This window comes from Panthera tigris, chromosome C1 (genome assembly GCF_018350195.1).
Source record: "Panthera tigris isolate Pti1 chromosome C1, P.tigris_Pti1_mat1.1, whole genome shotgun sequence".
In the NCBI taxonomy this organism is placed as follows: domain Eukaryota; kingdom Metazoa; phylum Chordata; class Mammalia; order Carnivora; family Felidae; genus Panthera; species Panthera tigris.
Genome location: NC_056667.1, coordinates 11,059,457 through 11,085,619, shown reverse-complemented (window position 1 = coordinate 11,085,619; position 26,163 = coordinate 11,059,457). Strand labels below are relative to the sequence as shown.

The window sequence follows — 26,163 nt, the reverse complement described above, 5'->3', positions numbered from 1 at the left end:
GAAGTAAAAACTCTCTCGGCGTTCCATCGTGAACGTCTACATCCTGGAGGTAACACCCTGTGGTTCCCGAAGAATGACTTTAAGAGAGTGGATTTGCATGTCGGTTCCTGACCATCCAGTCCGAGTCCTCTGTCGACTGTGCTGCTGCCCTTCAGACTGTGACTCTCTTTGAAATGACACATCGCTTGCCTTGTTCTCTGGTTACTGCCTGTCTTCCCTCCGGACCAGTGGTTCTCAACCGAGGGGGTTTTGTCCACCCTCTCCTGCGTGCCCCAGGACCTTTGACAATGCCTGGACACGTTTTTAGCCGTCGCAACGAGAGATGGGGAGTACTAATGGCACGCAGGGGGTCGAGGGCACGGATGCTGCTAAACACCCCATGGTACGTAGAACGGCCTCTGCCACAAAGAATTACCCGGCCCAAGATACCAGTCGTGTTCCGGTCGGGAAACCCCGGTCTGGATGACGAGCTTCCTTACTTTTGCTCGCTGTTCCATTTCTTGTGCCCAGCATGGCACCTGGCACAGAATGGCACCCGGTGGGCATGCTTGTTGAGTCAGTGAGACTCCTTTTATTAAAGGAGTCTCCTTTTCAGGCAGCAGAGACGATACCCTCACCCAATTTGGCCAAACCCTCCCCCAGTGCTGGAACCTGGTGGGCGGCCATCATTTTAGGCCCACGCTGTTTAGAAACAGTGCTGGGGCGCCTGGGTGGCTCAGTCGGTTGAGCGGCCGACTTCGGCTCAGGTCACTATCTCGCGGTCCGTGAGTTCGAGCCCCGCGTCGGGCTCTGGGCTGATGGCTCGGAGCCTGGAGCCCGCTTCTGATTCTGTGTCTCCCTCTCTCTCTGCCCCTCCCCCGTTCATGCTCTGTCTCAAAAATAAATAAAAAAACGTTAAAAAAAAATGCTTTAAAAGAAACAGTGCTGAACGGTGTTTGCAGCTGTGCCCTAAGACCCTATCAGCCAGCTGGCTGCTGAAAGTCCCTACGGACCGCACGGAAAAGCCACCGGCCAGATCGGGGAGCCTAACGGACCACAAATAACTGTCATAAATCTCCCCCCAAAGCAGATTGGGTTAAGTGCTCGCCGTGAGCATCTCTTGGCCCGCACCATTTGCTGGCACGATACTGTAAACGCCTGAGATTAAAAGGAAGCCCAGCTACAAAAACGGAAAGCTCAGAAAGTGACTGGGATAGAAAAGCGGGGACTCTTTGTCTGCACGTCTATAGCGAGGAGCGTAAAAGAGGGGACTTGATGACAGTCAACCGGGCACACCTGCCGCAAGACAGTGTGAAGCGTCACTGAGCGTGCCCGGCTCTGGGCGCTGGCCGCTGCACCCCTCTTCCGGTTCCCTTCTTTCCCGACGGAGGGTCACCTAAGGCAGAGTCTGGTCTACCAGGTTCAATCACGCAGTCCCCTTGTCCTGGTCTGCCGACTAGCAGAGGGCTAGGGACGGGCTGCCACAGACACAGTCCTGGCCCCGTCAGTCATTATGCTGTGACCTTGGGTGACGTACCTGATCGCCCGAAGTCTTGACTTTTCCTGTCTGTAAAACAGTAACTCCAACACAAGGCCGCTGGGAGGGGTGATTGACAAATGAGAGTTCAGCGCAGTGCCCAGCACCCAGGAGGCACTTCACAGATGTCAGCCAGCCTTCCTCCAGCTCCTTCTTTTAATTTTCATTATTGCCAAGCTTGGGGGATTGGGGTCTTCTGAGAGGGTGTGTGTGTGGGGGGCGGTTCCTGCTCTGTGGTGGTGGTGGTTGGAGAGGGTCAGGGCTAAGGCGAAAGTAAATCTTGGAAGCAGGTTAGGATATGTTCTTCGCTGAGTCTGCCTTTTTCTGGAGACTGTCCCTCCCCTTCCAACCTCAGACATTGGGGGTTTATCCAGAAAGCCAACACATTGTTGAAGACTCACATTCCTAGCGAGTGTCTAGAAAAATTGCGCAGGGGAATATTGGTACAGATAGGATGATTTTGTTCTTTCTTTTCTTTCTTTCTTTCTTTTTCTTTCTTTCTTTCTTTCTTTCTTTCTTTCTTTCTTTCTTTCTTTCTTTCTTTTCTTTTCTTTCTTTCTTTTCTTTTCTTTTCTTTTCTTTCTTTCTTTCTTTCTTTCTTTCTTTCTTTCTTTCTTTCTTTCTTCCTTCCTTCCTTCCTTCCTTCCTTCCTTCCTTCCTTCCTTCCTTTCTCTCTCTCTCTCTCTCTCTCTCTCTCTCTGTCTCTGTCTCTCTCTCTCTCTCTCTCTCTCTCTCTCTTTCTTTTTAGTAGACTTCGTGCGCAGCACAGAGCCCAATGTGGGGCTTTTATTCACGACCCTGAGATCAAGACCTGAGGCAAGGTCAAGAGTCAGATGCTCAGCCAACTAAACCACCAGGCACCCTGTTATTTCTTCTACAAGCCTGTGCGTGGTTTAGATCCAGCTGTGGCGGGGCGCCTGGGTGGCTCAGTCGGTTGAGCGGCCGACTTCGGCGCAGGTCATGATCTCGCCGTCTGTGAGCTCGAGCCCCGCGTCGGGCTCTGTGCTGGCAGCTCAGAGCCTGGAGCTTGCTTCCGATTCTGTGTGTGTCTCTCTGCCCCTCCCCTGCTTGCTCTCTGCCCCTGTCCCTGTCTCTGTCTCTCTCTCAAAAATGATAAACGTTAAAAAAAGAAAAATTTAGATCCCGCTGTGGCAGCAAGCTGAGCCCAGGGGATCCCGTGAGTGACGCCGACCTGAGCTGTCCACCATCACGTGTCAGACACCCACCAGACATCCATTTAGGGTACAGGGCACCTTCACCATAACAATCGAATCACTTCTGGAAATCCTAGCAAATAAAACTATTTCCCTTAAGGAACGGAGGTTTTCTTGAGTGACGCTGTTTAAATACCTCAAAACCGTCATTCACAGCTACAATTTATTAAGTGTTCGCTCTGAGCTAGGTGGCGGGGCTAAGCACTTACCACCGCCACCTCTAAATCTTGGTCATTTCCCAGCTGGGGAAGGGAGTCCCAGAAAGGCTGAGCCCGCCCAAGGCCACACGGCTCGCAGGGCTGGGATTCTGACACAGGCCCCTCTGATTCTAGAACCTGTGCCTCTTCATCAGCCCTCCTGCTACCCTTTGCATGTTCGTGTTCTTCAGTTCGCCACGAAAAGCACACTTGAGGCAAACTCACGGCATAACGTTAAGAATTAGCCTGTTGAGTTATCTTCTGCGGAATGGAACACGTAACGTGAAAAGGAGGGCCCGCCAGCGATCGCCCTGGCCCAGTGTCAGTGCAAGGGTTTTACCACGCTGGCCACAAACAGAAAGCAACCTCTCTGTTCAGACACGGGGTCACCGCTATGGCAAAGCCACCGAGGGGTCGGCACAGACGCTGGCCTACCAGGGAGGGCCGGCCCTGAACCTCTGACGCTCACGGCCGTGCCAGAGGGCACGGCTGGTGTCTGCCCTCAGGCCCACGCACTCCACGTCTCAGTCACCGCGGGGACAAACTTTCTTTGGTTACCGCTCTGATCTCTATTCTTGAGAAAGCTGGCCCGTCAGGTTTTGCGTCCGATGTCTTCTGGACATTTGTTTCCATTCGGAGAGCCTTTAAGTCTAGAAATGATTCATTCGGGTGGTCCTTATGATCTATAAAACAAGTAAGTGAGAGTCAAAAGAAAGGGTCGGGAAGAAGTTATTGCACGTAATAATCACAGCTGCTCTTTACGGGACCCTTACCGTAGGCCGCTGCTGATCTCCAGCCCCCTCCCTCGGCAGGTGAGAAATAGGCCTAGACAGGTAGGTGGCTTGTCCAAGGTCACACAGCTAGGAGGAGGCCGCGGCCTCGCAGGTGTCAGTGCCAAGGCACAGAGGGTGAACTTTCAGCTACAGGAGCAAGGACGGAACTTGAACCCTGGCCTCTGGGTCCTAGCTCAGCGCTTCCCCCAGCAGCGTCTTGAGAATGCCATCCCCTCTAAACAGGGTGTTCTAGGAGGTTCCCCAAGGCCGATCCTTGCAGTGTTAGTCTATGGCCAAGTTCCCGCTGGGCCACAGCGAAATGAGAAAAAGGAGGATACTGTAGTGACTTTTCCACGAAATCCTATTTATTTAAATACCAAGCCTTGCCCTTGACTCTGAGACCATGCCTGCCATCATTCCTTGTATCACTACGTCCTTTCGGTCATGAAGTGATGGGGATAGGAGACAGTGGTCCTGGCCGATTGTCAGCGCCCAGAGTGATCCCTAGAGTCTGGGGCTCAGGACTGTGAGCTGGGAGAGGGAGACCAGCAGGGAGGGAACTTACTTGCTGAGGACGCCTTCTCCAGCTCCTTAATTCGTGCACGCAGTTCAGACAAGGCTTTTTTCTGACGCTGAATGACTTCCTCATGTCGGGACCCTTTGCACTTGGCCCCTAGATCACTGAAGGATTCCTGCGGCCAGAATGGTTCAGACAGCAGTGTTATCAGGGGTCAGAATTCCTCCCTTATATTCCAAGAAACACGTACAACTCATGGCTAGCAGGGACCCTGTCACTTAGTACCTTGGAAGCTACTATAAGGGGCTTTGGCACAGAAGGGATTTAAAATTTTCATTTCAAATATAAAGTCACATCTAGGAAGATTTTCAACTTTCTTACCTACTTAGCATATCTATAAATAAAACCCCCCTCTATGTTCCCTCCCCACATTTTATATTTTATTCTAATATTCTGCTAAGCCTGGGTTTCTATTTGTTGTCATTTTGGATCTTGTTTCAGAATAATCCCATCAAATTCTGCTGCAGGAGGGGCATTTTTTGGATGAGAACACATGATATTTTCTTCTTGACTGGTAATAAGGATGATTGTCCAATATTTGCTGGGGGTGGGGGGAGTTTGACTGGCTCATGGTTGGTCTGGAGAAAGGAAAACCTTTCTCTGAGCCTTCTGGAGCCTCTACTGTCCAACACAGGTCTCTTGCGACGAGGGGAATGTTCCATATTTGCACCACCCAATATGGTAGCCACCAGGCACAGAGCTAGAGTAGGGCTGATGAAGGGCATAGACAAGGAGAGGTCTTCCCTATCTTTAAAAAAAATTTTTTTTAAATGTTTATTCATTTTTGAGAGAGAGAGCAAGAGAAAGACAGAAAGCATAAGCAGGGGAGGGGAAGAGAGAGAGGGAGACACAGAGTCCAAATCAGGCTCCGGGCTCCGAGCTGTCAGCACAGAGCCCGACACGGGGCTCGAACTCGCGAACTGTTGAGGTCATGACCTCAGCCGAAGTCAGACACTCAAGCGACTGAGCCACCCAGGCGCCCCTTGGTCTTCTCTATCTTTTAAGGGTCATATCTACCTTTCAGATTCGGAAGAATCCGAGGTTCCGTCTTTCAGAGGAAGTCACATATACACAACATTTGCATACAGTTTCTGGAGGTTCCGGGACCCCCCTGAAGCCCCCGTGTCACACAGGCTCCGTGCGAACAAAGTCCTGTCTCCAGTGGTGTTCCCAGAGTCCAGCCCCGTGCCCCAGCTTAGTAGACGCGCAATAGTTACGGAGACTGAATGGACCAAGGTCAGAAACAGGAGTAGGAAGGAGCCTGTCCTGGCTTTCTGGCCGGGACCAGGCTCACCAGCAAAAAAGAAGGGGGTGCTCCACCCGCCTGCACTTAGTAGGACCTCACTTGACCTGGATACTGTCCTCAGCCTCCTTATAGACTGCACGGCTGGTCCACTCTTCCTAGGTTGGTTCTATACTAGCCTTGCTGTATTTGAGGGTGTATGTCGGCCCAGGAGTAAACACCTGAAATGTCGTGTGTGTGTGTGTGTGTGTGTATGTGTGTGTGATGTGTGTGCACACGTGCAGGGGTGCAGAGAGGAGAGCAGGGGCTACGGACCTGGGGGTTGGGGCAGCCACAGCAGCGAGGCTGGGTGACAGCTTTTATTCTGTCTGAAGAGTATGTCTGAGCCCGATGTGACCCTTACTCATGGCTCTTCTGGGAATTTGTTTATTTAGAGAAGATGAAGATTCTTTCTCATACAACTCTTACGCCCTCTGACCCACTCTGGCTTAGAAAGCGGGAAGTAGCCCGAGTTTGGAAAGCCATTCTGAGGAGGAACAAATACTTTTTCCCTTTTATCTTGCAGCCTCCCCGCCCCCGCCCCGCCCATCCTCTTCCGTGAATCCCCCCACAGAAGAGAAATTACTAATTTCGGCATCAGGTCAGCCACCCATTCTGGCAAACTCGTGCAGAGCCTGAGGGGGTCTGGTGAGAACAGGAACCCTGTGCGCCTTCCTCTGTGCCCAGCGCTGGGCCTGGCATACAGCAGATGTTCAGTAGGTGCCGGAAAAGCGAACGAATATGGGCTGCGTCCCGCACTAAGAGCCTGGGATTCCAACGGGTCGGAGATGGGAGTGAGACCCGCTCCCCGCCCCACCGAGGCTTTTAACTTCTGTTAAAGTGCGCTGCACAGCGACCGTGACAAGGACAGCTGGCTGGGCCGCCGAGCCCTTTCGTTCGAGCTGCGTGCGGTCCTGGCTCACTGCTGTTTGGCAGGGGGATGGCATCTTTGAGGAAGCAGGGAGGCAAGCTGACACATTTGGCCCCGTTTCCGAGTGAAAATCCAAAGCCCATTGCCGGAGCGCCCTGTTCTCTAGTTTCCTAAAGCAAAGGGGAAAAGGATGTCTCCCCGGACTCTAGGAAACCCGAGGCCTCGAGGAACCACTGCAGCCCGTGGTCAGCCTTCCACGGACTGTGGGAGGCACCACGGCCCCCGCCACGGGGGCAGAATGTGAGTGCCACCTGCGGGGGCCGCGTGGCACGGGCTGCTCTCACTCAAAGACACGCGCCCTCCCGGGCCGGCAGGGGGCTGTGCAGCCGGGGCTCCCAGGCAGGCACCCCCAGAGAAGTCACCGAGAGACAGGCCTGGAGCGTCAGTGGTGTGGCTCTCTGGGAGGGCAGTTTGGCCCCTACCCAGCATGGTTCAGGACGCCCTCCGGACCCAGCACTTTCACATCCGGGAATCTGTTCTGCATACATACCTACAAGGACATCAACTACAGCAACGTGTGGAAGTAGAAATAACGTATAAATGTCCACCAACAGGGGACAGGGCTGGATAAAAGGGACACCGTGGAATTCTATGCCCTCATTTAAAAGAACAAAGCAGGTTTTTAAATACTTACTAGAGAAGGTGGCCTTTATATTGTGTTCGGTGGGGAAAAAAAACAAGTTGCAGAATGAATAAATATATATATATATATATGACTTAATACCATCATTCTGCAAGTAGATTATATAAACATGTATGTATAGGTTGTGTGTGCTTATGTGCATAAATCAAATTTGTTTCTTTATGACCCCGTGGGGTGGTGGCTGTCCTAACTCCTGCTTCCCAGACAAGGGGGACGGCACATGTAACCTCCCTGGGGTCAGCATTTCCGAGTGAAGGAGTCCCACTCAGGGATGAAACCCGGGCAGCCTGGATGTGAGCCTGGCCTTCGAGCACCGCACGACCACGCCTGTCTGGAGGGTAGGGCAGTCTCTGTGAGGCAAAGGGCTGAGGACACAACGTGACGAATAGCATGCGACTGGCAGCGGTGACCTCCAGTGACTGGGGGGTTGGAGGGCCGGACGGCCGCTTTTCACTTTGAATGTTTCACAGAAGCAAGTGCCTACATTTGGAACTCGGAATGAAAATATTATCAGAAGCGAAGACAGCCGCCACTGGGCTCCCGTGTAGCACGTCCCGCTGGCCGCCCGCGACCGGACGGCACTCACCTCCTGACTGCTCGAGAAAATGTCAGTGTGGACGGGTTCCATCTGCACCGAGATGTCACACATCTGGGTCATGTTCTTGGGCTTCTGATCCTTTTCCTTGTGCAGCTGGACTCGGTGTTTCTCTTGAGAGGCCCTAGGGCAGAGAAGATTAGTCCCTGGACAGCAAGATGGCTGGCAGCATGAGGTTCCGGAAGCCACGAGTGACCTTTGTAGCCTCCGGCAGAACGGGAAAAGGAACTCTGTGTTTACAGGTGACCGAAACCCCCAGGCCTTCAAGTCTCCTGCCAGCAGGTTTCTAGAGAATTTAGTTTCAGGGGACTTCAAAAGTCGTGGTCAGGACAGTAGGCACCTGTCCACCCTTGTTTCCCATACACTAGGTCCGTGGGATACCTGCTGCGGCATTCACTGGGGACATGCACTCCCTGTCTGCCGTTTCTAACACTTTTATGTGTTAACCCTTCTGTTTCACGTAGAGTCCCACGAGCCGGAGACTCTCCTTGTCCCATTTTACAGACAAGGAAACAGACACACAGCAATTTGCCGACGATCGTGAAACTTGTAAGTGAAGGAGGCTGGCTTTGAAGCCGGGCAGCCTGGGTCTGGAACCTGTTCTTTCAGCCACTGGGTGAACCTGCCTTGGCTATGAGCCATGAGGCATATAGAGCTACAGGGTTTTTCACGAGATGTGGATTTTACTCAACCTTTCTTGGAGAAAACATTACTCTCGGGTCAAAATAAGGATACGTTACGGATGAAAATGCAAACTCACACGTATTTTTACGGATGAAAATGCAAACTCACATGGACTAACCCATGGGAGGACAATGAAATTTCACATTTATTTTAAGCTAACTTCTGGTACCTCAGTTTATACATTTGTTCAATTGATATTCATTAAGTTCCCTATGTGCCGGGCACTATGCGACTGCTGGGGAGTCAACAGCAGGCAAGATCTGTATCGGGGACCTCGTGGGGAAGGCGGACAATTAAACAGTCAATAGTAGCATAGCTATGTGAGAAGTGCTAGGCTGGATGGAGTTCAGGGGATGAGGGACCCCAGGGAGAGGAGGAGCCCTTGGCTACGTTTGGTGGGGGTGAGTGACAGAGGGCTTCCTGGAGGAAGTGGCATTTAAGCAGAGACCTATCACTGGAATATGGGGCAGGGATGTTTGATGAGCATAGAACTAAGCAAAACCTTCCTTTACATGATAAGGCTGCGAAGCATGAAATACATGTCACCCATTCATCCACCCACCCACCCACCCACCCAACTACCCACCCATCCATCCATTCATGCATCCTTCATCCATCCATCCATCCATCCACCCACCCACCCAACTACCCATCCATCCATCCATCCATCCATCCTTCATCCATTCATCCAGCCAGCCACCCAGCCATCCTTCATCCATCTATCCATCCATCCACCCACCCAACTACCCATCCATCCATCCATCCATCCTTCATCCATCCACCCACCCACCCATCCACCTACCCATCCACCCATCCATCCATCCACCCAACCAACTACCCATCCACTCATCCATCCATCCATCCATCCACCCACCCAACCAACTACCCATCCATCCATCCATCCATCCTTCATCCATTCATCCAGCCAGCCACCCAGCCATCCTTCATCCATCCACCCACCCACCCATCCATCCATCCATCCATCCACCCACCCAACCAACTACCCATCCATCCATCCATCCATCCATCCATCCATCCATCCATGCATCCATCCTTCATCCATTCATCCATCCATCCATCTCTCCAGGATTTACTGTGTACCCTCTCTGTGAGAGGCTCCCTGGGCACTTGGGTGTGTCTGGGCTCCCCACCCCATGAGGACCTTCCCACACACCTGAGTGCCTCCTTGAGGACCTCCAGCTCCCTGTCCTTCTTTTCCACCAGGCCAGTCAGCTGCCCCATCTTTTCCTTGAGCGCTTTGAGTTCGTTGCTTTGCTGCTGGACCAGGGCCACGTTCCGCTCCAGTTCCATCTTCTGCTTTTCACTAAGCTCCCCTGGGAGAAACAGGAAAGCTGGGGAGGGGGTCTCCTGCCTCAGGTCTCCGCCAGGGCCACAGCAGCTCTTCCAGGCCTACAAGAACCACGAGGCAGGCCTACCCTCCAGGAATTCTCCCGGAAGTGTGTGTGTGTGGTGGGCAGGGGCGTTAGGAATGGCCAGGGTCTGCTTGCACCTTAGCAAACTACAGCAAAGTACAGCCCCAGGTTCCAGAAGCTGTCAGGGCCCCGCCTCTGTGCTTCTGGCATTTTGAGCTCCCTGGCCGACCTCCAGCTGCCTGCCTCTGCACCTGTTTGCCTAAGGGCGTTCGTGTTAAGGACTCTGGAGTCTGCTCTCCTGTGTCTGCCAGGTACCAGCCGAGGCAGGTGAGACTGGCTTCCTCCCCCTCAGGCGGGCAGCCTGTTGGCTGATTTGTACCCTGCTCCCCGGCGTCCTTCCCCCCGCAGGGCTCAACCCCAGCTGCCCTCTCTGCCCTTGACTGACAGCACAGCTGTTATTCCCGTCCCTGTCCCGCTTCTCTGGCACCTCCACCACTGCCTCCCCCTGGGATCGCCTCTCAAATACACCACCTGCCTCGGAATTCTGGAATTCTGGCCTCAGGGTCAGCCTCTGGGAAAATCCAAACTGAGACACTCGCATGGCCTCAGATTTTCATGGTAACCCGACAGGTTAGTTACCAGGAACACCCCCACTTCACAGATGCACCAACTGAGGCTCAGAGAGGTAAAGTGACTTGCCTAAACAACTCATGGGACTAGTAAATAGCAGACCCAGAACCGGGTCCAATGTCTCCTGATTCTAGAGCTGGACTCGGCGGCCTCTCTACTACACGTTCTCAGACCTCAGCATGAACGAAAATCACGCTTTGAAAAAGTCAGCCGTAAACGCCTTGGGAGCATTAACCGTTACAGCCGCAGGGAGCAAATGCCACTGAAGGTTTTGGGGTGCACGGGGTTTGAGGTGGGGACAAGAGGAGTGTTCCCTAAACCTGGTTTTATCTCCTGACAGCCTGCCTGTGCCTTTCGGCCTCACGGAGGCTGGAGCTGGGAAGGAGGAGAAGGGCTACGAGAAGCCGGGAGAGGCCGAAATAAAAGAACGGGGGTGGGGGTGGGGCGAGAAGAGCCAAGTCGGAATGTTCAGCCAGACTTGCTCGCGCCCTTTTGTCCCTCCCCAGTGTAAGGGGCCCCTGCCGTCCGGCCAACTCCAGGAGGCAGGTGTGATGTAGGTGATTTTGCATCAGAGGCAGGGGAGGTGTGGAGAGATTACCCTGCTCTAGGTCCCAGAGCTGGGGAGGGCTAGTGTTTGTGCGGGCCCACGACTCCCTCCCTCCCAGCCTTTGCCTCCAGAGACAAATCCTCTTAGGTAAAAGGAGATTTCCCCCTCCCCCAAAGAAGCTGCATCTCAAGGCGGAGAAGATAAGGCAAAGTGGCCCCTGATAAGGCACGTGTCTTGCTGACTGAGGTACAAACGTTGTGACTGCCCAGGAAAGCAGGTCACTGGGATTTAAAAATGCGTTTTAAACGTTTATTTTATTTTTGAGAGAGAGCGAAAGAGAGCGAGCGAGCCTTGGAGGGGGCAGAGAGAGAGGGAGACACAGAATCCGAAGCGGGCTCCAAGCTCCGAGCTGTCAGCACAGAGCCCGAGGCGGGGCTCGAACTCACGAACCGTGAGATCGTGACCTGAGCTGACAATCAGGAGCTGGATGCTCAACCGACTGAGCCACCCAGGCGCCCCCAACCCTTCCAGCTCTTAAGCCTGTTCTTTCTCGAAGCGGGTCAGGAAGTCAAGAGACACAGGCCATCATACAAACCTCTCAAGTCTGACATTCGGTTGTGGGCTTCGGTGAGGTTTTTCCTTAACCTCATGATGACCTCCTGCTGAGACAGGATTTCCTTCTGAGCGGCCAGTAGATCCCCTCTGAAATGCACAAGAAACGGCCACGTCAGCTCACCTCAGGCTCGCTGGCACCCCCAGGGCCTGGACCCGGACGGGGCCAAGTAGAAACGCAAAGTGACCCTCCATCAGTGGCGTCCACGGGACACCAGTCCCAGCAAAAGGGATAAGCGCGTTCTTTAAACATCCTCAGAGCAAAAACTGAATGCGATGCAAACACACACACGGCGAGAGAACAGAGCATCCCCTCTGGATTTGGGCTGAGGCTGAGATATGACAAGTGTCTCCTTCTTTCACAGACGAGGAAGCTAAGGTACAGTAAGGTGACATGACTGGGGGCCCAGGGCCCCACAACTGGAAGGGGTTGTATTTCGGGATCCGGGCATAGATCCGCCCAGATCTTTCCATGCCACCATCCTGACTTGCGAAAGGAACTGAGAAATTCAGGTAACAGCAGGAAGGCCCCGGACCCTGCTCCTTTTCTCAGGCTCTGAGGACATGGCCAGAAGCAGGGGTCTCCGGCCTCGTGTGCACACGCCCCTCAGGTACTCACATCAAGGTGTCACCCACTTCGTCTTTGACACTGGTCTCCGTCGGAGGCACCGCCGGGGGCTCTCGCTGCATCACCTCCTCCTGGGCTGAATCAGGGGGACACGCGAGGGTCATCGCTGTCCTCAAACACCTGCGTCCTTTCCAGCTTAGCAACCCTCCCCACCCCGCCGCCCTCTCTGCCTAAAAAGCCCCACGTGTGTTCTGTGGTGCTGGCTGGCTCCCACCCACCGGCCACGTATGTGCGCACGAAATCTTCCTGGCTACTCATTTTCAGATGGGAAAATGGGCACAGGAGTGACAGGACCTGCCGGCGGCCACTCGGCTAAGCCGGTAATAGCCAGAGCCCCAAGCCCTGGGCCGCGCCTCCTCCCTATCCCTCCTCTCCTCCCAGACAGGTCTTGTCCTGTCCTCGCCTCCCACTTACTCCTCACCCTCAGTCACACGCTCGCCCCCTCACTTTCAATCACCAGGGGCTCATGGAATGTCTGCTTTATGGCGGGGACTGCGCTAAACGTGGGGTCACAAGGAAGTAGTCATTCTTGGGGTCCCAGCTTAACCGTCCTCCCTCTGACCTGGAACTGGATTGGGAAACTGAGTCCTGCTTCACGCCCTTGTCACAGTGCCCTGTTCACCCTGGGTCACCCGTCAGGGTGGGAATTCAGTTGACAACCAAGACCATGGTTCTCAATCAGGGGCGACCGTGCCCCCCCCTCCCCCCCGGGGACACTTGGCAACGTCCGGAGATGGTTCCGGTAGTCCCACTGGGGTGGGGGGTGCTGACGTGCAGGGGGTGGAGGCCGGGGACACTGCTGAACGCCCACAGTGCGCAGGACGGCCCCCGCGACAAAGGCCTAGCCAGTTCCAAATGTCAGTGGAGCCGGGGTCGAGAAACCCTGGTCCGAGGCCTCCAGTTCCAGAACTCTCCCCCCGAGAGCTCAGCATCTTTGCAATATATTGCGTTGCCTGGGTCATTTGGGGTGAGTAAGTGCTCACAGCTCTGAGTTCTTTTGTCAGCCCCTTTTGGGTTTATTTTTTAAGAGACCAACGCTGGCTGGCGACGAAAGTCCATTAGACAAAGTCGCAAATTGCTCAGGGCAGAGAGAAGCCTTTGAGAGGCCCCCGCGCGGGACGTTCTCAGGCGGAAAGGACACCCTCTGTCATGCTGCTCTGATACCCTCGGCAGCCTGTGCGTCCCCGCCGGCTCACTGGCTCGGCACAAAGGACGTCCCTTCGCATTGCCGTGACTTCTGTCTGACGTGGGCCTCGAGGGCCCCAACCTCGCGGTGTAACGGGAAGCAAAGAGCCTCTGCAGACAGTGAATGAGCGAGGGGCAGCCTTCTCCTTACCCATCAGCCTATGGGGACCCGCAGGGCGACCAGGCCCTGTCCCGAGCGCTAACGTCTGCTCGGCATTTCTTTGGACCCACCTGGGTCACTGTCCCTCAGAGTTGCAATCTCTCCTTCTATCTTTCTGTGGCGCGCGGTCACTGTCTGCAGCCTTTCTTCCAGGCTCACGATCGTCTGGGAGTGCTGTCTGATTTGCTCCTTGTATTCCACGACTTCGGTTTCAAATCCGTGTTTCTGTGCTTCCTGCTCGTCCCGAAGGGCCTTTACTGTGTGCTGCAGCCGCTCCTCCAGCATGATCTGGGGGAACAGGGGGGTCCGTGTGCTCCTGGGAGCCGGGCGTGACGCCACTGACGACGAGAGCCAGATGCCCCCTGGCACCCACAGGCACGGGACTCGGGCCCACCTCGGGGCCTCTGCCTGGGCTGTCCGTTCTGCACGGTACCCTCCTCCCCCAGCTCCTCGCATGGCTGACTCCTTCTCGCGCGTCAGGTCTCAGCTCTGGTGGCGCCTCCTCGGAGAGGCCCTTCCTGACTGCCCGTCTAAAGGAGAAGCCCGAGACAGCTCTCTAGTCCGTCATCCTCTTTCATGTTCCGTGATCTGCACGATCTCGTTTCTTTCCCATTCCCGCGAGAACGGAAGGTCCGGGGGAGCAGAAACTCGCCTTAGTTACCAACGGACCCACGGCCTGGATCCCTGCTCGGTACACGTTGGGTGAACTAACGAATGGACAACGTTGTAAGAAAAGGCCAAGGCATTCGTAGTTCTTAAAAGCAAAAGCCACCAATCATCACCAAGTGGTGAATCGGACCCGTTCCCGTGGCCGCCCTGCCCCTCTGTCTTCAGTGCCTCATTCCTCGCCCCCTCCTGCTTCTCCGACCACACGTTTCTTGGCTCTCTTGCTTTCCCCCCACATCCATTGGACCGCCAAAAGTTTGGGGCACTGTCGAACGTTGAGACCCCACCTGCGCCTAAGTCTGAATTCTTCGTCTTCTCTGCAACAGAGACCCTGCCCCACAAGAGCCACCGTGGCCTCCGTGTTCCCATCAACATGTCACCCATATGCCACCGTTGCCCTGGGTGCCCTGGCTTGAAGCCCAGGCTGTCTCGATCAGCACCGTCCTCTCCTTGGTGCTCATGTCCCGTCAATCAGTTATCGAGTCCTGCCATTTCTCTTGTCGGAACTCCTTCTGGCCTGCTCCTGTGCGCAGGTCCTTATGAGCCTAGACTCTGTGATGGCCACTGTGTGCCCCGGCCTGAGCTGGCCTCTCCTACTCTAGTCCCTCTCAAATTCACTTTTGGTGCGCTTCTGCCCGATGAAGCCTCTATTACCTCCTTGCCCACAGACCTGTTGGTCGCGTGTACGAATGACAAACGAGTGAAATATTGAGCCCCGAGGATGGAGGGCCTTGAATGCCGAGCTAAAATTTTAACACCTCATCTTCAGGTCTGTGGAACAGTCATTGATTACTAAGTTCTGGGGCTGCTCAGTCCTTCAGCCAGATGCTGTAAGGACCCTGTGTTACATCTTACAACGCCTGGAGAGAGGCCATCGTAGCCTCTGTTCCCCTTTCAGACTAGACCACTGCTTCTCAATAGAGGGTGATTTTGCCCCCCACCCCCCCCACCAGAGGACATTGGGCAAAGTCTGAAGACATTTTGGGTTGCCACAACCGGGGGAAGGATATTACTGGCATCTAGCAGGTAGAGACCAGGGGCGATGTTAAGCAGCCCGTGATGAACAGGACAGCCGCACACAGGAAGGGGTCATCCACCCTGGAACAGCAGCAGTGCCCAGGCTGAGAGCCCCCGGTCTAAATCATGAGTTCTCCCTGCATTGTGATCTTTCACTGAGGGAGAGAGTCTCCCGTCCCTGGAAGGCACCAACTCACCATTTTGGTCCTGGCCGTTTCCAGTTCGGCTAGCGTTTCATTTAATTTCACGGCGAGGCTCTCGGCTTTCAGGCTCTCAGCCACCTTGGTTTTCTGAGTCTCTTCTATCATGGCCAGCGCGTCATTTAACTTATTATTTAAAACATCTTCTCTTTGCACTTTCAAGTCTATTTCCTGGATAAACAGCAAACAGGAAATCAACGGAAATTCAGGAATAAGCGTTTACGCTAGCCGCCCCTCTCCCCTTGCTTCCAGAGAGGAGGTGTTTTCGTTCTGCCACCCGGAGCGCACTGAGTTTCACTTCTATTTTACGAGGCGGTCCTTTAAATATTTGAGGAGGGAGGTCATGTCTCTGTCTCAATTTATTTTCCGGGATAAATGGGCCGAGCTCCCTCAGCCCTTTGCCACAGGGTCTGCCTCCAGCACCTTCCTCCCTGGCTTCGGAGGGACGCCCTCCCCTCTCTGCTCTGGGCTCCAGCAAGGTGGACTCTAATCGCCGCGTTCCTCTTCCTGGAACCCACTCTTCCAGCCCCGGACTGTCCAAATTCCACTCTCCTCCCTGAGTCCCTCCTCAACCTCGTGGAACGTGAGCTTTGTGACAGGTCTTGTGGTGGGGGCTTCACAAACTTTGTCCATTTACTTGACTTCATTTTTTGTAAGTTTATTTACTTATTTTGAGAGAGAGAGAGAGAGAGAGAGAGAGAGAGAGAGAGAGAGAGAGCCCCGAGCAGGCTCTGTGCTGTCAGTGCAGAGCCCGACGTGGGGCTCGAACCCACGGACCGTGAGATCAAGACTTGAGCTGAAATCAAGAGCTGGATACTCAACTGACTGAGCCACCCAGGCGCTCCTACTTGACTTTATTTTGAAAGAGGGGAAAATCAGGGGCACCTGGGTGGCTCAGTCGCTTAAGTGTCTGACCAGCTCAAGTCATGATCTCATAGTCCGTGAGTTCGAGCCCCGCGGCGGGCTCTGTGCTGACGGCCCGGAGCCTGGAGCCTGCTTCGGATTCTGTGTCTCCCTCTCTCTCTGCCCCTGCCGCTCACACCCTGTCTCCCTCTCTCTCAAAAATAAACAAACATTAAAAATTAAAAGAAAAATAAAAATAAAGAGGGGAATATGGGTGATGGGCATCGAAGAGGGCACTTGCCGGGGTGGGCACTGGGTGTTGTATGTAAGCGATGAACTACGGGAATCTACCCCCAAAACCAAGAGCACACGGTTCACACCATATGTTAGGCAATTTGACAATAAATTATATTTAAAAAAAAAAAAAAGAGTTTTAGGTTCACAGCAAAATCAAGAGGAAAACGCAGAGCTCTCTTACGTGTGCTCTTAAACCCCGCTGGAGGCCCCGCCCCCATCATCCACACCCCACACCAGCTGGTACCTTTGTTCTAACTGATGAACTGGCACTGACACCTCACGGTCACCCAAAGCCCATAGTCTACTCTAGGGTTCACTCCCTGCCGTACCCTCCGCGCGTCCGACCAAACGTATGAGGACGTGCATCCACCATTACGTTATCCCACGCGGTAGTTTCGCTGCCCTAAAAGTCCTCTGTGCTGCACCCATTCACCCCTCCCCTCCGCCAACCCCTGGTCGTTTCGCTGTCTCCATACTTCTGCCTTTTCCAGAATGTCACAGGCATAGTTGGAATCACACCGTGCGTGTGCAGCCTTTTCACGAGCGTTCTTTAATCCGATCTAAAACTCACGCTTGAGATGTGGCGCCGGGCATCCTCAGACTCTGTTGGTGGCAGTGCGAACAGGCATGACCTTCTTGGAAGGTCGCTGGGAACGTCCATCAAAAGGCTGAAAATGTTTACCCGCCGTGACCCAGTGATTCCATTTTCGGGAATCTGTCCTAAGGACGTCGCCTCACACCTGCACAAGGACCGATGCGCAGGGATGTTCAGCCAAGCGCTGTTTTTACTCCGGTGGAAACACAAACAGCCCCAGTGCCCAACCGCGGGGGCGGGGGGGAGGGGGAGGTAAATAAACTGGGGTCCATCCAACGGAGTGCAAACCCAGGTTATCCGTCCATGGCAGGTTATTGGAAGAATGTTCCATGACCTAGAGACATTTTTGTAATGTATTAAGTTAAAAAAAAAAAATAGCATTCAGATCAGCGTACACAGTGTAACAGGGTAGGTCACTTTGTAACGAACTGCTGGGTGTCGAGGTCTATAATAACGATCAGCACGTAGAAGGTCTGGAAGGAATCCTATCAAAATGTCGCTAATGGTGAGTGCGCTCAGTGGACTCACGGGTAGTTTTAAATTTTCTTCAAAAATTTTAGAGCAAATAGTTGCTCCTTTTATCGCTGGGAAAGGAAACGGATTTAAAAGCAACAGGAAAAGCCCTTTCTTCACCGTGTGACTCGTGGGAGCCTCGCCAGGGAGTTGCCCCAGTCCCTTCGTGTCGCCACTGAACTCCAGCCGATTCTGTCTGGGGGCCTTACCATCGCTGTCACCGTTGAGAAATCCCAGGGCGGACGAGGTGCAGACCTGGCCGAAGAAGGTGCTCGCCAAGGACACTGGCAGGCATGCCCCACAGAGCAGCCTGTCACCTACAGCTCACGGCAAGACCCCCCGGCCGTCCCGGCGAATCCACAGCAAGCCAACGGGTTCTTTGATGGGCCACGAAGCCGCCCCAGGGCAGAGGACAGTGCCTGGCATCTCTGCTCCTTGCCGGCAGCTCGGCCGCTTCCTCGAGGACAGGAACAAAGTCCACCGTCCGCACGGGTCCGGATTGACGTTTCTTCTCCCTTCTCTCCTCTTTCTCTTATGCCCGCTTCAGCGAACCTCAATCGTTCCCTTGTTCTTCTGTGTAGACGAGTGTAACAGCACGCAAATAAACAACTCTGTGTCTGGGTGGTTCTTTGACCTTGTACTTCCCTGGTCTTTCTTGGTAAATGGCGAGTTCCTGGGGAGGGGGGTCCCGATTCTCCGTGTCTGGTGTGACGCCACCAGGGTAACTTGGGGGCTGTCGCGAGACCTCACCCTCTGATGTCACTGTCGTTCTAAGGCTGTTGAGGATGTTGTTGGATACGCTATGTGATGATCCTTAGGAGAGATCCTCTCGGGGTCGAGTACCAAGAATGGCCCAATATCCGTGAACAATCGGCCCATTTTCTTTCTTTTTTTTTTTTCGCTGTGCTTTGAAATATTTTATTTTATTTTATTTCGTTTCGTTTCATTTCGTTTCATTTCATTTCATTTCATTTCATTTTATTTTAAATTTATATCCAAGTTAGTGAGCCTATAGTACAACAATGATTTCAGGAGTAGATTCCTTAGTGCCCCTTACCTGTTTTGCCCATCCCCCCTCTCACACCCCCTCCAGGAACCCTCTGTTTGTTCTCCATATTTAAGAGTCTCTTATGTTCTGTCCCCCTCCCTGTTTTTATATTATTTTTGTTTCCCTTCCCTTACGTTCACGTGTTTTGTCTCTTAAAGTCCTCATATGAGTGAAGTCATATGATATTTGTCCTTCTCTGACTAATTTCACTTAGCATAATACCCTCCAGTTCCATCCACATAGCTGCAAATGGCAAGATGTCATTCTTTTTGATTGCCGAGTAATACTCCATTGTATACAGATACCCCATCTTCTTTATCCATTCATCCATCGATGGACATTCGGGCTCTTTCGATACTTAGGCTATTGTTGATAGTACGGCTATGAACATGGGGGTGCATGTGTCCCTTCGAAACAGCACACCTGTATCCTGTGGATAAATGCCTAGTAGTGCCATTGCTGGGTCGTAGGGTGGTTCTATTTTTAGTTTTTACGAAGAACCTCCAGACTGTTTTCCAGAGTGGTTGCACCAGCTTGCATTCCCTACAACAATGCAAAAGAGATCCTCTTTCTCTGCGTCCTCGCCAACATCTGTTGTTGCCTGGGTTGTTAATGTCAGCCCTTCCGACAGGTGCGAGGTGGCATCTCATTGTGGTTTTGATTCGGACCATTTTCATCTGGACAGCTGTACGGCCACCTGCGTCTTCCCTTCCACTCTAACTGCTACAGTAAACCCTGTGACCGCTCATCAATTTCACTGATCCACATTTTTTTTGTTTTTTTTTAGCATCCACCTCCTTCCTGATCCATTTGATGTCCTGACAAATCTACTTGAAAAATGTTAATTTCTCAGGGCACCCGGGTGGCTCAGTTGGTTAAGCATCCGACGCTTGATTTTGGCTGAGGTCATGACGTCTCGCTTCGTGGGACTGAGCCTCACACTGGGCCTTGTGTCCACAGTGTGGAGCCTGCTTGGGATTCTCTTGGGATTGGTGAGTCCACCCTATAGACAGTGATTGCAAATCTCTCTCTTCCCCGGGGGTGAGGCCCAGGGAATGGGCATTGAAAACCACCCCAAGCGATCCTATGCATGCTAATGTTGGGGAAACTTTCTTCAAAGAAAATGATCAGAAGAGTGATGTGAATGGACTCCAAGGCATTTTTAGTCCCATCTGGTCTTCAAAGTTCTTTGAAATGGTATTTACCTGCATTTAAATTTAACCCCCTACGGTGAGGTTGTGTGTTTAATCCCTTGCCTTGAATTCTGCGATATTAACTCCTGTGTGTGTGTGTGTGTGTGTGTGTGTGTGTGTGTCCCTTGTACTGTTGGGACCCAGGAGGAGTGAATTATGTCCTACAGCTAGGAGGTGCCTAAGATGGGGTCCTGTGCAAAAGCCTGTGCCTCCCACTGTGTCTGCTGCTCCCAGGGATAATCGTGAATGCAGTTTGACTGGGAAGGTCTTGATTATCACGATGACAAGTTCCAGTGGAGACATCGCTGTCGAGGTGGTTGGCAAATTTAGGCACCCATCTCCTGACATCCCCTCTTTGGCCCCAGGCAGCTGAGCCCACGCACAGGATAGGAGGGAGAGGAGGGGACAATGCAGGGTTCTGGAGTCAGATAGTCCTGAGTTTGGTTCTGCCCCTCCACTTCCTAGATGCGGACTCATAATAATAGTAACAATAAAAAATAATAAAAGCAGCTAACACACAGAACGTCCGCTGAGTGCTGCGTGCTTTTTTACGTGCGGGTGTGCTTGTTAGCGATCAAGCCTCACAAGTCGATGAGGCTGATCTATTGGCATCACCTGGACTTCCTAGGTGGGGAAACACAGGCACAGAGATGGTAAGAAACTTGCCTCAGGCTGCACAGCCAGCAAGTGGCAGAGGTAAGATCTGAACCCAGCCTTCCTGCCTCCAGATCCCTGCTCTTAACCGTGCTGGGCTCCCCCTTGTCTGCTCCTCTCCGAGACTCTTACCTCCTTCTGCTTGGTGATTCGGTTCTCCAGATCTTGCACCTTTTTCTTTTCCTTCTCTATGGCCTCTTTTGCTTTGTGTTTCTCGTAGGCGATGCTGCTCTCTGAAATCTGGAAGTCAGAGACAACCGGTTTGAGGGAGCGTACTCGAGAAAGGAAGGACAACGGAACCTTGAGGGAAGCCAGGATTGCTAATCACGGAGATCAGTGAGTCAGGGTTTGGGAGCGAGGGCTCAAGGAACAGGATGCTCGCGGCCCATCGGAGAGAGGGATGCGAGTCTTGGCAAGCCCGCCACGGCGAGAACCTGGAGGTCGTGTCTGGTCGGTCACCGCATAACGGAGAGGGTTGTTCATCACTCAGGATTTCTGGGCCGTGTTCAGGAAGTGACGCGCTGGTGAGTGGTCGGGTCCAGGCATTTGGCGCTGGGCCACCAACTGCACCGGCCTGTGTTGGCGTCAGTGTGGGCCCTTGTTGGGAAGTACCTGGCTTCTCGGGAGATGGGGCAGGAGAGCCTGAGTTGGGGCGGGGGGGAGGGGCGCCTCCTGTCCCAGCAGGCCTGATGCCTGTGGCTTCAGTCTCTGGCCTTTGAAGGCTTGGGTCCACAAATGGATGTGCAGGACAGTTTGGAACAGAGAACATATAGCCCCCAGGTCCGGTGACGGGGAGGGGACTGAGGCCCAGCCTCGCCTACACCAGCCCAGGAGGTACGCGGTGCAGGGGGGTTGGAAACTCTTATTTGCTGCTTGGAATTCTTGCCGTTGTGCTCCCGTACAAACACAAAGTTCACCAAAAAGTATTTTGAATTTATGCATATATGCACAAAGCCCTGAAGCGATACGTACTGAAACGTAAATAGCGGCTATTTTGGGGGATTGAGATTATGGCAATTTACATTTCCCTCTTCCCACTCGTCTGTATCTTCCACATCTTGTTGAGCGAATGTACGTTATTTGGCAAAAAGAAAATGGCTCGGAAATTGGAACAGGGAAGACGACTGCTGGGGCTGGGACGAGGCTCCGGGGATGCGTGGCCCTGGAGAAGACCATCTTCCCGACGGCCCTGCGGTGTCCGCGGCCTCCCTCCGCCCTGCCCTGCCCTGCCCTGCCCGGGCCTCCCACCCCACCTGGGCTCTGACTCACCTCCCAGCACGAGCTTGGCATTTTCCCACTGCCAAGCCTGCTTAAGACGGTCCGGCCCCCGCCCTGCCAGTCGTAAGAGGCTGCCAGCCCCCTTCCGCACGCCCCGTGGGATTACGCGCTGCCCGGCTCGTCACCGTCGAAGATAATGACGACGATGCTGACTCCTCTCGAAAGGCCGGCAACGTGAGTGCCGGCCACCGTGCGCTATCTCATCCGCAACCCCCCAGATGGCATCTGCCCGGTCACCCACATTTGACCCGTGAGCACACGGGGACTGCAGCGGAGGAAGAGGACGGGCAGCGCGCAGGCATCATGCCACCGGGGAGCGGGGGCGCACGCTTGGGCACCTGGGTCCCGGCCTACCCGTCCTGCCACCCGGCTTCCGGAGCCTGCCTTCCGCGTCCTCCTGATTAAAACCCCACCCCGCCCAGAGGCACAGACCTGCTTGTATGCTCGCAGCTAGTCTGGCACAGAGGCCACCGCCCAGTGGGCCACCGCAGGGCCCCCCCGAGCTTCGAGACCCCACCCCCGGCCCACACGTATACGGGACCCTCCGGGCACAGCAGCTGACAACAGTTTGACCTCACTTCCTGCCTGGGCCGACAGGGTCCTGCTGCCGAGATCTCTGCTTGACTGTCTGCCCTCCCCCCGCCCCCACGTGGGACAAACCACCCTCCCCACCCCACCTGGACTCTGACCTCACCCGGGTAGGCGGCTCATAACGAACACGACGACTCCGCACAACAAATCTCTACGGTGGTTCTGTCTCTACAGCCACGTTACGGATGGCTGCACAGAGAGGGCAAGGTGCTTGCCCAGGGCCACACAGCCTGGTAGGGCAGGGCTGGGGACGTGGACCAGAACCGACACTTGTAGCCTCCCAAGCGCTGCTGCTTTCCCCCGTGTGGCTCCCTTCCCCGACCCCTCATTTGGCTTCCGTCTCATTCCAGCTTTGCTCCCTTCGTCATGGCGCTGCCCCCCGTCCCCCTGGCGAAGCCACGTCCCCGTCCTCTGCAGTTGGGCCACTTTAGCCAGTGGCACTTTCTCCCCCCGGATGTTCCCTTCGTGCTCCGTCGCCCCTCCAGCTCTCACTCACATGTCACCCCTCAGAGAGGCCCCCCTGCTTGCGGTCACCTCTAGCCCACCTGTTTGACCTTCCCCCAGGCTTGGGGCTCTGCGGTTACCCTGTGCACTTGTTTATCTGGTGTCTCTCCCTCCGGCCTAGAGTGGAGGCTCTGGGAGGGCACGGCCCTGGTCCGTCTCGTGCTCAGCCGTGTCCCCAACGCCCCACGGGGCCTGGCACGTGCCCGGCGCTCGGGAAATATTTGTGGATGGATGAACGCGACAGGATCAAGCAATCCATGGAGTCATTAGCCCTGTTTCTGGAACTTCCAGGGGAGCCGGCACGTGTCCAGTGCCCGTGCCCCCCCGTGTCCCGGAGCCCAGCTCGTGGAGCTGTCACTACAGGTCGCCTCTCCCTGGCCTCCAGCTCCTGAGAGCCCTTCGTTGATTTCCTGGGGGGGTGGGGGGGGGCGGAGGACGGTGTGGGTGTCTGGGCTAACCTGAGTGACACCCCCCCCCTCAGCTGTGGGCCGGCCTTCGGTGGTGGCTCCAGGCAGGTGTGGCTGCTGGGCCCGGGCCCGGGCTGGCGGATGCCTCCGGCTCTCCCCGGGCGTGGCACTCAGGCCTGCCCGAATCACTGTCACTCTCTCCCTGCTTCTTCTCATCCATCCCAGACCCTGGTACTTATTTGTGTGACTGCCACGTGAGCCTGTCCACGCCGTCTTACTCCGCACTGCCTGGGTCTCCACAAAAGGTCTATGAAGCCGGGAGACCAGAGCCAGGAGCCATGCTGGGCCGTGTCACGAACACCTCCGAATGAGGAGGAGGAAGGTGCTGGTGGAGGGACCGACCCAGACTCCAGACCAAGGGTTCTCCCCCGGAGCGCGTCTCTCTTCCCCGGGGAGCCGGGCGTCTACACGCAAGGCGTGGTTCCAGGTACTCTGTATACATCAATCCGCTTGGCCCTGAGAGGCAGGGGCTGTTACGACTCCCATTTTACAGAGGAGACAACTGGGGCACAGGAGGCTAAGTGACCTGCCCCGGGTCACACGGCTAGTAAGTTGCGTGTGACTTCGGCCGCGTGCTGCCCGGTGCCTGCCCACTTTCCTGCCAGACTCTACGTCCGGGCGCGGAACCGCGGCCTCGCGCCTGGCTTCGGGGCTCCTTCCGCAGGGGTTCGGACGGCCCCACTTCTCTCTCTGCTTCTCATACCTCCTTCTGTTGGGTCAAGTGGTTCTCCAGATCTTGAACTTTTCTCTTTTCTGCCTCTATCGCTTCCCTTGCTTTCCTTTTCTCGTAGGCCATGCTGCTCTCCAAAACCTGAAAATCAATGACCAGCCTTTTTGGTCGCCTGCACGGTTGGGGTCGGGGAGGGGGCGGGGGGACACTGCTCATTATGCTAATGGTGATAGTAGCTAAAACTCTGGGTTGGCATCACGTGCCAGGGCCCGTGGCTGGCACTTCACACCCAGCGAACCCTCTCCCGGGTGGAGGAGTTGGTGGTCCCATTTTATAGATGAGGAAACCGAGGAACAGATGGTGAAGGCCCAGGGGTCATGCAGTCTGTCGGTGGTGAGGTCAGGGGTTGAGCCCTGTGCAGAGGAAAAGTGCCCTGCGCGTGCACAGAGGCCCTCGGTGAGGGGCAAGTGAACAGGTCTTTTTTTAATTAAAAAAAAAAAAAATGTTTTTTTTAAGTTTCTTTATTTTGAGGGAGACAGAGACAGCGCCAAGTGGGGAGGGGCAGAGAGAGAAGAGACGGAGAATCCCAAGCAGGCTCCAGGCAGAGCCTGACGTGGGGCTTGAACCCACGAAACCGGGAGATCATGACCTGAGCCGAAACCAAGAGGTCGGACACGTAACTAACGGAGCCACCCAGGCGCCCCCGTCTTATTTTGGAGTCTGAGCTCTCGTCCCTGTGCCAGGCAGTCTCTCTGATAAGAAGGAGAAGCTCATTAATAATGGATTTCCTATCACTGAAATAAATCTCTTAAAGAGAATCAGGCCTCAGGATGAGGGCAGTGTCCCACATTCATGAGCCACAACAGACCGATTTCTGGAAGGGGCGGGCGGGGGTGAACCTCACAAGTGACGCTCTAAGAGGACGGAGGGAAGAGAGTGTGGTTAGGTGCTCGTGCTCACGGAATTTTATTTAGGAAGTTATTTGCTGATAAGCTATTCAGTTAAACGGCCTCATGCAAATCACAAAGATGCGGATTAGTGGCGAGGCCCCTGTTTCCAGTCACTGCCAGAAATGGCGCCTCAACTTTCAACGGGGTTGAGTCATAAGCATCAGCTTGGCTGCAAGATGTCTGGGACTCGGAACCTGGTTTCCGTTATATAACCAGTGGTCAGGGTCCCAGGTCAGCCTGCGTGGCGTTTTTAAGCCGTAACATGGCTGAAACACTATATATTTGGCAGTGAAAAGCCGTTTAAGAAATCCCAATGCTCAGCTGTTCCCACAGTGCCTAAATGAAGCAGAAAAGCAGTAACATCATGGATTTTGAACATCGGAGGTGGGATTCCGGTAAGACATTCTCCTGTAATTTGTGAAAGAGACTCGAGGCCACTTCCCAGGGACTTGGACTCGTTCCACGGCCTCTGATCTCACAACTACACTCAGGACCTTCCTCTCGGCAGCTCCTTTGAAGGAGACGAGGACTGTCCCTTGCGTGACTCACACACACGGGCTCTGTCCCCCTCAGCCGCTTTGCTCCCAAGTTCCCGGGCAGGTAATGGGAGTTAACCTCTAGCGGTGACCTCAAAACCCACATCATGAACTAGCATTCTGTTGTCCTTAAAGATTCATCTGGAAATGTGGCAGCAGGTCTAATAAAAAGGAAAATCAAATACCAGTTTGAGGTTGGTTGAAGTCTGTGTCTGGGACTTTTATCTCCGAATCTGCGTCAAGAAACCCCAGAGGAAAAAAAAGAAAAGAAAGAGAGAAACTGCCGAGAGGTTCTGTCAGGAGAGGTGGGCCGACGTTTGCCTGGGCCTGGGGTGAGGCTCCTCCCCGCTGTGAGGCTGACCTCATCGCGCTTCCTTAAATATCTCTCCTGAAGTCCCCTGTGACCTCAAAATCTCTAAATTCAAGGGCCTTCTCCAGGCTCTTGAGCTGAGCCATTGACCTCTTGGTGGCATTTGGCCCCAGTGAACCCTCAGGAGTTTCTGCTCCTTGTCACCGCCCCCGGAGAGATAACTCAGGGCCAGGCCTCAGTGACACTGTTTACCTGGGGCAGCAGAGCACGGCTGTGCAGGAGAC

General features: G+C 54.2%; 1 protein-coding gene across 11 annotated transcripts in view; it reads right to left on the bottom strand.

The window, feature by feature from the left end:
* The window catches only part of FHAD1 (forkhead associated phosphopeptide binding domain 1), a 133,294-nt gene that overhangs the window by 24,082 nt on the left and 83,049 nt on the right, over nt 1–26,163 (bottom strand). For 9 of the 11 annotated variants that reach the window (XR_006221068.1, XR_006221069.1, XM_042996055.1 and 6 more), the window contains 10 exons: nt 24,117–24,224; nt 20,706–20,813; nt 15,428–15,601; nt 13,619–13,835; nt 12,194–12,278; nt 11,558–11,664; nt 9,587–9,746; nt 7,720–7,852; nt 4,266–4,392; nt 3,477–3,610 (listed from right to left, as the gene is read on the bottom strand). Coding sequence is in view for 9 of the 11 variants with exons in the window: in XM_042996055.1 (XP_042851989.1) it covers nt 3,477–3,610; nt 4,266–4,392; nt 7,720–7,852; nt 9,587–9,746; nt 11,558–11,664; nt 12,194–12,278; nt 13,619–13,835; nt 15,428–15,601; nt 20,706–20,813; nt 24,117–24,224 (1,353 nt within the window). In the remaining 2 variants the exon portion in view is untranslated. The remainder of the gene's footprint in view (nt 1–3,476; nt 3,611–4,265; nt 4,393–7,719; nt 7,853–9,586; nt 9,747–11,557; nt 11,665–12,193; nt 12,279–13,618; nt 13,836–15,427; nt 15,602–20,705; nt 20,814–24,116; nt 24,225–26,163) is intronic. The other 2 variants (XM_042996057.1, XM_042996058.1) reach the window with 2 other exon arrangements.